The sequence below is a fragment of the Coturnix japonica genome, chromosome 3 (assembly GCF_001577835.2).
Source record: "Coturnix japonica isolate 7356 chromosome 3, Coturnix japonica 2.1, whole genome shotgun sequence".
In the NCBI taxonomy this organism is placed as follows: domain Eukaryota; kingdom Metazoa; phylum Chordata; class Aves; order Galliformes; family Phasianidae; genus Coturnix; species Coturnix japonica.
The window spans coordinates 64,293,680-64,310,516 of NC_029518.1; the positions used below are offsets into that span (position 1 = coordinate 64,293,680).

The 16,837-nt window shown below is 35.5% G+C and overlaps 1 protein-coding gene across 2 annotated transcripts in view; it reads left to right on the forward strand.

Moving 5' to 3' along the window:
* Positions 1-16,837, forward strand: part of ASCC3 (activating signal cointegrator 1 complex subunit 3) — a 247,601-nt gene that overhangs the window by 26,721 nt on the left and 204,043 nt on the right. For both annotated transcript variants that reach the window (XM_015858848.1, XM_015858850.1), the window contains exon 5: positions 15,528-15,648. In XM_015858848.1, the coding sequence (XP_015714334.1) occupies positions 15,528-15,648 (121 nt within the window). The remainder of the gene's footprint in view (positions 1-15,527; positions 15,649-16,837) is intronic.

A 16,837-nucleotide genomic window follows, 5' to 3' on the forward strand; every position in this document is an offset into this window, starting at 1 on the left:
CATATATTTTGTTGTGGTTTTTCTTTCTAGAAGCCCGTTAGTTACCACTGTTTTTTGTGCAAAAGCCTCTGTTTGTGGTGTTTTGTTCTTTTTTTTTTTTTTTTAATCTTTTTAATATTGGCTACTGAATGAATTTCTGATATGCATACTCATATTGTGTACTTCATTACTCTATAAAGTGATTAGTTGTGAAAAGAGATGAGATTCTTTAAAGTTCACTGGATAATCTTCATTACTGTATTTGCTGTATTCCCTCACAGTACTGCAAGGAAAAGACATTTTGTGGAGCTGTCTAAATTTCATTTTCAGCTATCATGACTTTTCAGAAAGTCCTGTAGTTCTTGGATTACTGTCGCTTCCTGTAGCTGATGCAGTCTTATCTTATTTGATCAAAGCTTCCTTCCTTGCTTCCCAAAACTGAAGTTACAATTGAAAAGTAATGCTGCATATAATATATATATATTATAGTCTGGCCATTACAAAAGGTGCATTTGGAGTGACTTGCATTAGTTGTTGCCCTTTATTTTGGAGAATATATAGTTGTTTTTTTATTGCTCTGCTTTGAGTAGCAAGGTAAGTAAAAATGGTAGACTGAAGTTCGGTGTGAATATATTCCGGAATGAGTCCAGTGGAGTGACACAGGGTTAAAAGACTGGTGTATCTGGTGCATGAGGAGACCTCAAAGAGATGGGGATGGTCAGCCTGGACAGAGAAAGATTAGGGGGATGAGAACAACTTCATTTGGTGTTGAGAGGTAAAGTAACTGGAGCCAGACTCTTCTCGGTGATATCTTGTGGTGGAGCAATGGACATTAGCTGAAATACAGAAAATCCCATGTAAACATCAGGTTTTTTTTCCATCTGAATGTGGGCCAGAAGATGGAGTCTCCGTCCCTGAAGTTTAGGTGATCCTTGGAGGTTCCTTCCAACTTCCACCTTTCTGATTTTCTTTGGTTTTAGTTGAAGAAATGCAAGTCACTGGAGAAATGTTTTCATAGCGTCATATAGTCTTTTGAAGATCAGAAACCTCTTGTTTTGTAACAGATTTCTCATTAGTAGAATCACTTCTTAAATGAATGGAGCAAACCTTTAAAGTACTTATATTTTAACCTTATGAGTAAATTAATGAATTATAATGTACAGGAAATAAATAATCCTTGTATGGCAAGTATTTGCAATTACACTGTAAAGTGACCTTGATTTCAGATGTGTTAAATTGGTCTCCTAAACTAAGTATCCATAAATAATGGATGTTTGTTATTCAGGGAAATCACTCATTTTGTTTCCTGAAATAAAAAGGGATTTGTAATGGTTGGTTTTCTCGTATGAGAAAATTAATACAGTATTAATTTATATGACCGAATTTCTAATATCCTTTAAAAGCCTAACATTATTTATGTGAGCATTTCAATATTTTTTTGTGTGTGTAAGTTAAGACAGATGTAACATTGTGAAATCACACTGAAATACAATTCAGCAAGAAAACATGTTGTACAGTTTGAAATGCAAACCATCAGGCTTACATATACTTACTGCTTAAGTGAATGGAAGTGCATATGTAGCTTCACGTAAAATCACTTTATACTTACAGAATAAGACAAGCCAGTGTGCAGATTTTATAGTGATTTAATGTGCTTTTTGTCAGTAGGATGCACTACGAGCGCTCTTCTCTGTATTTGCTGATTTCTTGCTCTCTCTGAAATACTTGCTTTCAAGTGCAGTAAGAGTTTTAGCATTAACATTTTATAAGTAAAAGCTATATGTTCTTGCGCTAGTTAAAAAACAGTAACCTATATATATATATAACAGTAATCTATATATATATATATAATAAGTAAACAGTTGACCTAAGAAAGACTCAATGGTTATTTTTAAGCCTGGATTCAGGTTAATAATTTAATTCTCAAATCTGTATTGCAACCTGAGCAGTATGAATATGTAATTCATGTTAAGGGAGCTCTGACCTCTTCACAGTTTGTGTTATAATAGTGACTGTAAAAAATGCTTTCTTGTTTCATTTGTTGTGGACTTGTGTGACACTTAAGGGCTGGTTTTGAAATCGCACTTCTGGTGTACTATGCAGGCTCCAAGAAAGAAGCTTTAGAGAAAAATGCTGAGCAATCAGCTTTGCACTCAATATTTGGCTAATGCTTTTTATAGGCTTGGAGTGCAAGCAGAGTTTGATTTGTACATGCTGTGTGGACATTGCCTTGACTACAAACTTAGCTTCCCCATCAGAAAATGCACATTGTGACAGTGAAGCATCAGCTTTTTGCTGCTTGCTGGAGTGAAACTGTCAGACTTAGCAGTGCTTGGCTCTTACAAATATCAAACATGAATGTTTTGCCACTGGAAGTCGCTTGTCACAAGGTTGATGCACTGGAATGCTAGTGTTTGGTGCTCCCAGAAGGTTCTCAGTTCCCCATCTAAGCCAGAGCCTGGCTTTGCTGTGTGAGCTGCCTCTCCTGTCTTTGTGACTGGGACTCCAGCTGCAGCTCTTTGTGCTTCTTTGAGGCAGAACCAGAGGTGCTCTGAGTCCATGCTCATGGCAGCTGTTTTCCTAGAGAACTCTGTTACCAAAAGGAGATTGAGTATTACTCAGGGCTGATAGAATAGCTTCAGTAAGCAACCTGCACAAAATGTAGTGGAAAATAGTTTTTGAAATATAATGTGTTGCCTAATGTGCTAAGGCATAAGTAAGCAGTACAGTGTGTTAGTGGATGAGAAGTTCAAATGAACCAGGAACTACAGTGAGTGGGAAAGTGGCTGACTTGATTGTCCAAAGTGTAGGAAAGAAGAAAAGTGAATATGTTTCGAAAACTGAGCAAAGCTTTAAAGCAATGAAAGCTGATCGTTTGAGGTGTGTAATAGCAGACAGAAAGCCTCAAGCATAAAGTCTTAGCATCATTAAAATAACTTGGATGTTTGTTCTCCATTTGAAACAGTTTTGATTTTTATTACTTGTGTTAGTACGTACTTAAGTTTTTACCCACTCTTCCAAAGTGATTCCTGGATTGTTTGTGCGTGTATAGCTGTTCTATTTCATTCAAAGCCAGCAGAGTAACATCAATACAAAATTTGGGTTTCACTAACATGTATTTCTGTGTGCCTTGAGAAATCTTACCTTTGTTTTTTTATGAGACCTTCCAACAGAGGAATTGGTTCTGTGGAAAGAGATTCACTAGCTAACTCTCAACTGGTTTTAACTATTAACACAGTAAAATTAAGGGTTAAACTTGAACAAGCAGATGTAGTAATAAATACATAAGACTTGTAATAAAAATTTACTTTTTATTCAAAATGGAAGAGTGAGTTAGGTTACAGTAATGATTTCTATGTTGTAATAATATAATATATATAATAATATAAGCTAATTCTAGATAGAGCAGCTGAATACATGTATATATGGGTAGCTTCTCGTGAGCTATCATATTCTCTACTTCACTTATCATAGGAGACAATGGATGTTCTTTAACATCTTTCAAATACATACATGCATGTGTGTATATATAAATCTGTATATAGTCACATACATAGTACTATCTTATATTAATCAGCAATATTTATTGAAGTTCAAAGCTTAGTGAGATTAGATTTGTGGAGACCACTTGTAGAAATGGCAGAAAAAAAACCACTGAGCTTTTTTAATGTAGAAGTCATTATAAAATCTTTCCTTACTATCGTTAAATTTAGGTTCATTAAAAATGAAAATTACTGAAGCTGGTTGAGTGAATGGATTTGCAGGAAGAATATTTTTTTTTTTCAGTAGCAGAATTTCTTGTCACTGAAAGTGGCCAAATTAAATATCCTGACATGTCAGTTAGATTGACTCCATAAATAATACTGTAGATGCTGAAGGCATAAAAAACAACTGTGTTGTTTAGGCTGAACGTACAAAGAGATCAAGGTCTGCATGTTTATATTTCATAGTAAGGACATTAATTGTAAGCACTGCCAGTCACTTTCTGTGTTATAACTGTATTTCATTTCTGATGGGGGGCAGAGAATGTGTTAATGATAGGGCACCACCTGTTGGTAGAGAGAATGATTTTATCAGATGAATTCAATGTTGCTACATATAGGAGGTGCTAAAAAATAATTGGAAAAGTGTTTGCAGGAGGTGAGTTGTGCAGAACGTAGCACGTGGAATAAAACTGAGGAAATGAAATGTGAAATAAATAATTGCCAGTCTGGCTTGATGAAAAGTAGCAGTAATATAAACATATTTAGTGTGGGTGTAATGCATCAAATGGGCTGCAGCTTACAGGAAAAGGCACTCGGATGGAGGAGACAGCAGTGTACTGACAGCATAATTCGAACGTTTTGTAAATACTGGTTGTTCTTACTAGTGAGGTGAGATCTCAGCAGGAGTTTCAGTTAGTGTTCAAATTCTGTTCCTCTCATAGCTTTTGCAATAATAGCAATTTTCATTATTAACTAATGCGCATCATCATCAACTCAGAACTATCAGAGCAATTGTGTGGTCTGTGTGAGATGGTCTTCAAATCCAAAACCATAAAGTTTGATTATATTCTCAGTTAATATTATGACCAATTTGATATTTGAAAATCATTGTGTTAATGCACTGGCTTTTTAAATACTGCACAGACAGCTTCCAGATGCTATAAATTTTCTGCTCAATTTGGATATAGAAGTTCAGTTGCCTGTGAAGGTTTTAAGCAAATGTGCTGAGAATCAGGAGTAATTATTTCAATAAATTTTCAATATTCATTTTTATGTAGGCCATAGCTAAGACTCCCAGTATTGCTTAGTAATGGAAATTGATGTCACATAGTTTCTTCTATTCATACTAATTTTTCATTGTTATTAAGCCATTTATCTTTTAATTTGGTGCCCTAGTATTAAACAAAGTCCAAAGTGGTGGTTAAATTGTTATCTAAAAACTGCACTTTGGTTGTTTGAGATAGCTAGCTTATGTTGACTTCCAGAGATGTTCATTTTTTGCTCTTGAAGACTTCTTCAACCAACCCTAATAGTGATTTGTACTAATCTACTAGCAACTGTAAAGTGAGCTATCTATTTAGGAAATCTACCTAGGGTTCTTTTGTGAGTGCTCACAAATGACTATGAATCTCCACCTTCTGTATAAGTTTAGAGTTATTTTTTTAGAAAATATGGAGCAAATAATAGCTAGTAATTTTTCCAAGTCCCTTTGTATTTGGAACATAGTAAAGGACAGGAATAAATTTTTAAACAGGAGTGAATTTAAAATAATTTTTAATAGCTTAGATTACTACTTTCTGTTACTGCTACTGCTATCTTTTTTGTCTTCGAAGGCTGTGAGAGTTTTGCTGGGGAGCTTCACTGAGGACAACCTCCATTTAGTTTACTGTTGTGTTTCTTCCATTAATACAAGTTAATTTGTTTGTTTTGTCATCTTAAAAACCATCACAGAGAAGTTTAGTATAGGAATTTCTTTGCAAAGCAGAAAATAATCAAAGTGCAATCTGTCTTTCCTATAAATTTATTAGTTAAAATTCAATAGAAGCAGTAGTTCTGTTGGGAAGTCGCATTATACATCACATGTAAATTTTGGATATGATATTTTGTTGAAGTAACTCAGTCTGTATTTTCATCACTGTATCATGACCCTACAACAGTATCTTCTAATTTTGTCTGAACATGTACTTCTGCATCTGAGTTATTTTCAGATCAACCTGTCTCATAAAATGTATTTGCTTTTAAGCATCAAAGTGGCTCTCCCTTTTGTGCAGTAAAAGGGCATTCTAGCCCTAACAAATTAGCATATCACAAAATTTATTCCCTGTTCACAGAGAGCAGTGTACCCATTATGAGAAAGTACATGCATATATGGATCACCCCTGTGGTGTTTTATCTTTATCTTATCATCAAAGCTTCTAACTTGGTTTGACTCTGGCTTTTCAAGCTCCTAGTCTTTTCTTTAAAGTTTTATTAAATTTACTAAGCATTTTGCAATGCTTGGGTGTCGTTATTCTTGACCATAATAAAGCTTATCTGTTCACCTCTGATACAGAGAAAATAACCTAGTTGTTTTTGATACAGTTTTCTCTTTTTCCAGTTTCAGCCTTCTCTTTGAAATCAGTCTGAAGTATACAGCTCTGTTGATGCCCAAGAACTGTTGAAACCTCAAGGATGACAGGAAACTGTCTTTTTGTAAAAGCAGGGCCATGCTGTCTTCCTTCATAAGAAACCAAACTCAATAGAGTTGGAGTGCTGTTTTTTGAGTACAGAACATAAGAAATGATTAAAAAGACACCGTGAGAGCCAGGAGATGCTAGGGTACATCCTGGTAATAGTAGCTGGTTGATCTCCTTCCTGTCAGTAACTTTTCCTATCAATTCATTTACTTTTGTGAAGTTTTGTACTGTGAGAGAGCTTGTTGTATCTCTGAGGTAGCATGACGCTTGATCTATTCATGGTAATTTTTGTATCAGCTTAAATATATCATTAAACATAATGAGATTTTCTTCTAGAACAAGCCACCCTGTAGTTGATATGATTTTTGCTTTTTCAGTTTCTTTTCATGCTGAGGTGTTCTTTTCAAATACAAATGGAGACATAAGGACCCACAAGGTCTGCAAGACATGGTCAGTTGGAGCCCAGAAGATTAAGGCTGATCTTGTTAACTAGATACAACATTTTATTCTATCAAATCATTTTATATTTTTAAAACTGACAGTTGAGTCTTAAAATTCATGTATGCGGATTTCTTGTGGCTCTTAGTATTCCATATTTCAATTTTCCCGTGCCCACAGGGGGTGTTGCTGGCTGATGGAGTTTGTGCTGGTGCTCACTGGTGGTGTCTGCAAGCACTGCTGTGCTCACAGTGCGTTCATTCACAGGATGAAAAGGCATGAAGAGCGATGGTTTGGATCAGTCTCCTTACAGGCTACTTACCGTGTTTGAAAATTTCTATTTGTTGAATTTGGAAGTTACCCAAGGCTCAAAACCTGCTTGGTAGTTCACTTGAGGAAAATAACACAGTGATTGTTTTGTAGGCTTTTTTTCCATGGAAAGCTAGGCTTAAAATTCATCTTTCTTTAACTGAAGCACTTATTTCTTGCGCGCATCTAAAATAACCCCAAAAGCTGTGTTTCAGGTAAAATCTTGTCTTTTTTGGCTTCTTGCCCACTTGGGCACATTGCAAGGCTGGTGCTGGAGAGCAGAGCCTATAGCTCACCAGCATCAGGAGGGGTGTATGGTCTTTCACAGCACAGCCCAGAGGGAGCTTACAGGGATTGTCAATGTTCGGTGGATAATATTAAAGCTGAGACTTCACTATTATAATTGTGAGGGAACTAGATTTTGGGATTAGAGTTGTTTGTCACTCTTTGACGTTCGCTTCTGCTAAGCATCATGAGATAGGTGCTCAGCTTTTTGGTGTATTCTTGTGTATTGTGACTATATAATGATAGCAGAAGTCTCGGATGACCAATAGATGATTCTGTGGTCAGTGACTCTGTTGGTTTTGGAGTTTTCTCTAAGAATATTTGCTCTGTCCCAACTGCAACCACTTTATATGTACATTGAATCCTCAGCTCTAAAGAAAAAAAAGAATGTTTTGCAAATTTTCTAATTCAGAAGCTTCAATAAATGTAAATTTTCTGTTAATTAAATTCAGGTATATTTTATATACATGCATACATATACATATGTATATGTATATATACATACATACATATACATATGTACATATTATATATGTATATATAATATATAATATATATATATATATATATATATATTATTTTACTTGGGTATCTAATTTGGTTGTTTTCAGTATAGAATGAAACAAGCATCTGCTTTCTCCTTTTAAAATTGCACTGTCTTGGGACTTTTTTTTTCCTCTCTGGGAGAACGTGGATTTATATTACTACAGTAGTAATGCAAGCATCTGTGTAGCATCTTTACAAATAATCAATCATTCAGTAATTTCAAATGAGCCTGTAGTTTTTAGAAATGGCCCCTGCTGCTCGTTCTTGGAGAAGTATCAAATGCAGTGATTAGCTAATTTTAGGATTTATTTTATTTTTGGAAATTGATAAATAGCTGATCCCAAAATACCTCTGTGGATAGATAGATACTAGCTTATGGAATCCTATAACAGCAGGCATTTCCATACTGAAATTGGTCTTCAGGGCATGCTTTTTAAAAGACATGTCAATAGTCTGCCATTTGTAGTTTTTCAACAAATATTTTAGAATTATGCTATCCCAAGTTATGCTATTTTTTAAGTAAAAACATTTAGGAGGTATCTAGAACAAGAACAAAAAGGAAATTATATAAATAAGACAACAGTTTTAGGCTTATTTAGGTGTATTGAAATATACTGACAATCTGATGGTGTCTTTTTTTTATTTATTCCTTTCTAAAAGAAAAATAATGACTGTTCTTTTTCCCTGTAGCTGATCAGTTTCAGTGTTTTAACTTTACATTTCAATTTGATTTAAAAGAAATCTCATCCTCCTAATGCCTGGTACCTGTAGTCTGTGAAATTACCATGTTGTGTTATTCCTTTTTGATTTTTTCTTCCATGCTTTTCTACAAGTGTGTAGTGGAAATGAAATTGTAGTTTGTTCTTTGGAAACTGAAATACAAAAATATGAGGGTAAGGCCAATGTACTGAAGAGAGGCTGTATTGTAAAGAAGAATTGGTTTTATATTTATTTCCACTTAGAAATTGTATTGCTGGTCTAAAAATGTCTCATGAATAAGACCACCTTTCTACCACATCTTGTGCCCCGGTGGCGCAGTGGTAGGAATGCCGCTTTGCAACACCGGGGCCCGAGTGTTCGAATCCCCTGAGGCGCAAGTGGTAGAAGTGCCGCTCTGCAGCACAGAGGCTCGAATCCTGGGGGTTGGACTCGATGATCTCTAAGGCCCCTTCCAACCCGAAAGAGACTATTACTATTACTATCTTGTTACTCTGCAAGTTTGTAAACAAGAAAAGTAACAATAAGTTGAATGTTAAACAAGAATGTCCGTTATCTTTGCACATATCTTTCCCATTGTCAGTGTGATACAAAAACCTTTCCATCAGCTTTCTTAATCAGCTGTGTTCTGTCGTATAAACAAGAAATTCATTTATTACTTTTATTTTAATGGATTTCTTAGAATTTTGCTGTTATTTTTAATCTAGTTTCCAACTTTGTATTTAGTTTATTTTTTTTATTCTGAAAATCCACTGAAGGTGAAATCCAAAAATTCGAACCTGACTCCTTTCATGTAGAGGCTTTTGTGACAAGTGGGAACTTTTCTTTCTTCCTTATGAAGCTGGCACTTAACTTTGCTTGAGGCTGTCTGACCAGTTGTTTGTTGTCCTGTGAGCATGGCTGCCCACAGGCATGTTGTTCTGTCACTTCTAATCCCAGTGATCCCTGAGTATTTTGCACCCAAGCAGCCTCTCAGCAGCTCATCTTCAAAGCATTGGAAGTGCTCATCCATGTTCAGTTCTGATTCAGGCAGTTAGGCTGAGCTTGCTCAGACTATGCAGTTCTCTTAGGTGGAAAGGATTGGTATAATTAGAATATCGTTTCCATATGGGTGGAATTAGTGTCCTAGGCTGTATACTCAAAAAAATAAGTCTTTTGTTATTTAATCCAGACAGCTTTTGCAGTAAGCCTGCAGTCCAAGAACGCTGTTGGAGCTTCCCTATACTTCTTTAAATAAAGAATTTATTTCAGTAACTGAGTTGTTTCTGGAGCTGAAGAAACTTGAGACCATGCTATGGACAGGATTCTTGCAAGTCTTTTCAAAAATTTACCTTGTAAAACAAAATCATTTTGCAAACAAGCACTAAATGCAGGTGTAGCAATTAGGTATGTGCGTGGTACTGCATAACTTCGACCAGTTGTTAACCTATACATGTAGGGAGCTGCATAGGATATGCACTGGTTGGTATTCTGTTTTATTTATTGGTACAGACCCACATAGGTTGGAGGCTTCAGCAGGGCAATAAGATCCTTCCTGGTCTGTTGTTTGCAGTTGAAAATAAAATACTTTCTGTGACTTTTAGGATTCCCTCCCACCTCACAGAAGGTGCAGAAATCAAGAAAATGCCCTTGTGTGGGAGATAAGTTGATACACACAGTGTTCACTGTTCTCTACCTCATATTTGAGGTCAGCATAAGGAGATAATTATTCTAAGACCCCTTCTAAATTTCACCTTGTAAAACTGTAACACAAATATTACTTTTAATATTACAGTAGTTAAAATCATGCTGCAGTACTGAACTAGCAGTTCAACAGTAAGGATGGACTTTCTATAGCTAAGACTGACCCCAAAATAATTTCCTTTATATGTACCATTGGGATTCAGCTCCTTGTTTATTATGTGCCCTGGTGGATAGACTGCTTCCTGCAGATCTTTTGTATCTGTCTCCTTGCCTTTTCTATATAACTAGAGTTTACTCAGTAAAAATTATTAGCATGGGGACCATGCCTCACCATTCTAATGCAGTGTGACACATCTTGTCTTCTGGTTCCTAGATTGATTACTTACCACAATTTCTTCCAGATATTAAGACTGCGCACATAAAATGAAATTTAAGAAATCATTCAAACGAATGAGAGTGACCATGTATCACATCATCTGTGTATTCATGGTCACTGAGTAGTAGCTGAAGTCATCTGGTACTTTTATTGAAGACATTCAGGGTTGCCTTTTGGGCACAATCTGTTCCTGCTTCAAGGGACATAATAGTTTGGCTGGTGTTCAAGAAAATGCTGACTGACACACAACCTCTCCAATTATTGACTGCTGTCTAGTTTGCCTCATAATAACTTAATAAAAAGGTAGCTGAGAATATTTGCTAAATTCCTTTGCCTCCTCTCAGGATCTAGGATACTGACATTTCATGCCAGAATAATGTATAATAATGTATATAACGTGATGTGGTAGCAACTACATGGGCTACAGAATTACACCACTTTGTGCCACTTCCTCTTAGAGACATACAAAGTTTTCCAAACAAGACTATATGCATCTCTTTTTCCTATTAGGCTGTGCAGAAAGGCTTGTGTTCTGAATATCTGTAATCTGAGACCTGCACCCAACCTTGTTTAATATATATATATTTTTAAATGTAGCTTGCAATGCTACTTAGTATCTAATCTTCTTTAATGCAGGCTCAAGAAGTTACTAACAGCATTCAGGTTATGGGCTTAAAATGCCAGAACCAGGTCCACTATTCAAACCCACACTCTTTGTTTCCATCATCGATTTCTTTTTTGTCCCTTTGTTGGGATGAGCAATCAAGATAAGTAGAGAATAAGCAGAATTTACTAGAAATAATTATGAGACTAGGAAAATACTTAAGAGAACTTGCTGTTACTTTAGTTATTTCTTCATTAAAATATGCCATTATGCTGTCATCAACATAGTCCTCAGTTTTGCTGTCCTCCTAAGATTTATGATTTCTAGTTGGCATTTGAATGCTAAAAATTTTATCCTGCGGGTTATTAGAATGGATATGACCCTTCTAGCACCTGGGTTTGATTAATGGAGAGCATTTAATTTGGAAGCAAACATAGTAATTAGCTTCTTAAAGTATATAAATTGTGAGGAGTAGAACATATTTTTTCAACTTTTTATTCTCCACCCTTATTCTAGAATCAAATATTGTGTCTAAAATCTTTTTCCTAACAGTAATCTCTCTTGAGAGGCAAGCAGAAGGAATATTCAGCTTTTTCAGTTGATTTCTGTGTCTAATTTTTTCATTCTTTCATGATGAAATGTAAGTTCAGTGCTATGAATGATTTTAGCAGCAAGAATAAAATGAGCCTGTTCTATGGGAGAGTCTTTGTGGCTTTTTTTTTTTTTTCTTTAATATTAAAATTCATTGTAAACGCTTATCTTGTTCCTGTATTCCAGGCATGAAGATGTTGTAGGCAGGGGCATAAGGAAATAGCAGTTAACTGTGAAAGAACAATGAATGGATCATGATTCTATGAATTCATGTTTCTTAGCCCTCAAAAAAGCTAATAAAATCCCTAAATGCTTACCCTCTGCAGTTTGAGAGCAGTTCCTAACATTAAAGATGTAGAGAGCTGAGATGGCAAGCCTCATTAAAAAAGAATGAGAGGAAACTGTCAGGACTCAAGCCGGTGTTGAGCCAGGCCCCAGTCACAGTAGCCTGTCCATTCGTTGTCCTCCTTTTTGTGAAAAGGGACAGAACTAGTGCTCTCCAGTTTCTCTTTCTTGCAACAAAATGATTAATTTTTGAACTGATCAATGTCTATAAATATCTAAGGTGCAGGAGGCAAAGGGATGAGGCCAGACTCTTTTCGGCATTACATGATGATGGGACAAGGGGAAATGGCCGCAAACTGAAGCATTAGAAGTTCCGCACAAACGTGTGTAAGATCTTCTTGGGGATTTTTTAATGTTTACTAAGTACTATGGGTATAGTGGATTTTTCTGTTTTGCAACTGGTTTAGCCATTCCAAACTTTGTCAATAATCTTGATGTATACCATAAAAAATGAAAACAAACAAACAAACAACAACAACAACAAAAAACCCAACTACTATAGATACGAGGTGGTCTAGCAAAAGGGCACTTTGTTTCTTGAACATATGTTGTCTCTGCTATGATGCTCCTTCTCTCCTACAAGATGGTTTTCATTCAAAACAGCTCCTAGTTTTCTCTTTTCTGCTCTTTGATTTAAGCAGTCACTCTGTCGCAATGAAGTGTAAGAGCTTTCCAGTGTAAGATTGATAGCAGCAGTGAGGTGGTTACTTTGCGCAAATTTTGACACCTCTTTCCGTCTTGAGTAAGATAAACTGTGTTGTGTTTTTTTAAACTCGTGTTTGCTCGTTAGACTTCGATCAAGATTACTTGAGTAGTGTGATTATTAAAAAAGAAGGCAAATTTTCTGTTTTATCTGAAGATGCCAGACTCTTCATTCACTTGATTGAAATTGGATCCAAGAAGTAGTGTTTATTTCCTCTCCAGCTCATAAATCAATTTTCATGAGTTACCTTGAGGTTCTGTTGTTGTTTAGATCCTTAATAGTGACTATCATCTTCACATTGTTTTTTGCTTAGTTAGTTACATTGGGAATAAGATTTAAAGACTCCAACAAGTATCAGAAGTTTTTCTGGAATGGCAGAAAGTCTTTTGAACGGACTTTGACTTGTTATTGAAAGTCTAAGCAAGCAAGAAGATAGAGAATCTTTGAAACAACAGGATTCTGTGCCAGTTCTTAATACCTTAATTAGAAAGCAGTGATTTACTCCCTACCGTATGAATACATCTGGTAATTAATAAAATGTTGGCCTCACAGACTAGACCTCAAGTTCCTTTATTTCTGCTCTTTGCCATTTCTTTCTATCATTGTCACCATTTCTACCATCAATGGTAGATGGTGTCAGATGCGTAGCTTAATTGCCATGTCCTAGATCTTACCCTTACCTCTTGGTTTAGCTTTTCATGATTGTGTCCTACCTATGATCTCTGGCAAGCTCCCAGAGGGGGTGAGACAATTTATCAGTCAGTAAGAACAGGTCATTGTTGCTGGTTCTTCTATATTGTTTCCCTTCTTTTCTCTGTTTTGGACAATGATCTCAGTTTGACTGAACTGTTTAAAATGTTCTCAAAGCCTCCCTCCTTTTCAGACAGTAGGAAGCCTTGCTAGATTATATAGACTGTTCTCAAACTGCTGGTAGCAAATTAGTACTACATTCTGTTCAAAAATCAAGAAGGCAAAATGAAGTGAATTTTATGTAAATATTGCAGAGACTGTCACGTGTTTGGTTCTGTTTGACCAGTGAACTGGAGGCTAGGATATGTCTTTGTATCCCTAGTGAGCTAGGGGTTCAAAAGAAGAGCACTGAAGTAAAGTGAGAAGTGCTGTCTTATTGTAGTACCTGTCTCTGGCCCTGAAGTATAATGTGGCATGTAACTTTACTGCTTATTTGCACTGTTCTACTATTCTGACCAGTTCAAATAGCTTTTTTGAGTGTATATTGGGAAAACAGCTGTGGAAAGAGGCTTTTCTCTTTGAAAAACTATCTCAGGTATGTCAACTAAGAAAAACGTATTTTGTAATGGATCCTTTTATAGTTTATTTCTAGTCATAGAGATACTTTGAAGTCCTCTACAGAGCTGTAGGTCTATAATCATTGTTTTAGGAATAATGTATTGCTTGACTTTTTTTATTTTTATGATTAATTTTTATTTATTTATTGTCAAAACAGTAAGTCTGAATATGCACACACTGTGTGTGTTTCCTTGAATATTTCAGCTCAGATCTGGATGAATTTGAAGCCATCAGATTTCCCTGTCCTGATCATATTCTGTAATTGAGAAAACAGTAGCAAAATTTGTATTTGGTTCTTCTACCACGAAGTTATTTCAAACTCTTTTTGGGTTTTAAATTAATTTTTATTCTGCCATATACATTACAAAATACTTGTTCTTCAAATTTACTCGTACTAGCTTGCTGCTTTCTTTTTTGATATATAAACAAAGCCCTCTTATGTCTTTATCTGAAGTTGAAGAAAATGTAGCAGTAAAGTGACAGAGAATAGCTATGTAAAAGACAAGAATTAATGATGATTGTTAGAGAAGGCTGGATAAAAGGAAATCCATTATAGTTTGAGATCCTTGTCAACAAAATTGATGTCTAGCCAGCAGTTTAATGTCCTGTATTTTTGCACTGTTACTCTTATCCAAGTGGAGGATTTTCTGTTTGACCACATTTGTTGCATTCTTTTCATAGATATATATATTTTTTCCAGACTAATTCTTCAGTTTCCAGTAGGTAGTTACTTTAATAAAAGAAATACAAAATTTTATAAATTTCATGACATCACTGTACAAAAACATGACTGATGTTTTTCTCAGAAATCCTGAGGGTTAGGAGTAACACTTTTTTTTCCTCTTTACTGTTAAATAGCAACCTATTTTTGAAGTCCAGTTTGGACTGAAAAAGAGGGATCACAAATCTGCTGCCCTTGACACTGTTCAACATTTTGCAAATATGTAAGAAGCAACATAACACTATTTCCTAGACGGCAGTAATCAGGCGGCCACAGCAAAACTGTCTAAGGAGCTAGCAAATGAAATACAGGATAGTAAGAAAACCCTCTCCTTTACATGGTAGGAGCAGAAATATTTGAGTCCTACAATGCTGAAGTTCTACTCTTTCATAAAATGATAAATGGAAATACATCATAAATATAAGAAAAATGCGTAACATTTAGTCTTGAGTTGAATTTTATGTAGGAATCTTAGCAAGAGATTATATTTTACTTAATACAGAAGATCAACAGATTTTTAAGTCTTTCAGCTGAAAACTTTTTATGACAGAGAACCTGGTTGAATGCTAGTGATGGTGCCTTTTGGGCTGAATTGGTTGGAGTTGAAAGTCTTTAAAATCGCTGTTAACATCCTGTAACAGGGATGGAATTTCTGCAGCTTTATTAGTAATTTGTAATTTTGTTTAAAAATTTATTACAATTAAAATTGGTTATTTGTGATTCTGTGCTAATTTGCACAATGTCTTATGACTTTCTTTGTAGCTATTTGAACTGCTAGGCCCGGAAGGTTTTGAACTTATAGAGAAGCTCCTACAGAACAGGTCTGTGATTGTGGAAAGATCTTTGAGTTGTCAAAATGATAACAAGTTCCAGATTCTGCAAGGTAAGTAATTATAAAATACCTCCTTGGTAATGGTGGGGTGTTATATCAGAGTAAATAAGCCTATGTCACATATTTACTTTATAATTGTGTATAGGCATGTGTAATTTGTAAATAATTTTATTAACAGTTGCATCTATTTTAGTGCACTACCATGGCAACAAGTTGATCATCAGTTATTCCTCATCTGTTGTATTATCCACCTTGTAGATATCATTACATAAATGTCTTAGGGAGAAAAAACGCAGTAAAACTACTTCTGGAAAAAAAAAAATATAGTTAAACCAAAAGATGGATAAATGAAAGGAAGAAGAGAGTTCAAGTTTTATACTTTGATTGTGTTTTTATAAGATTAATAGCCCACACAGACTATTAGTTTTAAAATCTTCTACAAATGGCTGCTTAAATACAAGCGTTCCTATTGTCTGTCCTGACAAAAAGTAAATCTGACTGTGAGTTGATTGTGATTTGGGATAAATCTTGCAAAGAAAAAGCATTGTGCAATCCGCTGCGTGTTCACAACACGTGGAGTTAGAAAAAAAGGTAGTTCAATCTAATACTGCTAGACACCTGTATCCTCACAATAATTTCAAAATGCAAATAAACCGTAATTTGTCTCTCTTAAATATAATGCTATTTAGGCAAGGGCTTGCGAGTTCACCTTCTGCTGTGCTGATGATTTGTCTAAACTAATCAGAAAAAACATAAGCTTTATTTCCTAGTGATTTCAAAGCAGAAACTATGAGTATAAAAAGATTTTGTTCTTGGTGGGCTTTTTTTAATTTCTCAGATAATCAAAATAAATCACAGAATCACAGAATCACAGAATTGTAGGGGTTGGAAGGGACCTCTAGAGATCATCGAGTCCAACCCCCCTGCCAAAGCATGCTCCCTACACCATGTCACACAGGAAGGCGTCCAGGTGGGTCTTAAATATCTCCAGAGAAGGAGACTCCACCACCTCCCTGGGCAGCCTGTTCCAGTGCTCCGTCACCCTCACTGTAAAGAAGTTCTTCCGCACATTTTTGTGGAACTTCCTATGCTGTACTTTCATCCCATTACCCCTAGTCCTACATTAGAAACTAAACTATTATAGTCTTTCTACTGTGTGCAAATTGTTAGAAAAGTATTTTCTTATTTAATAAAATTATTTTGGAAGCTATTGCAAATTTATTCTTGGTATGCAATCAGT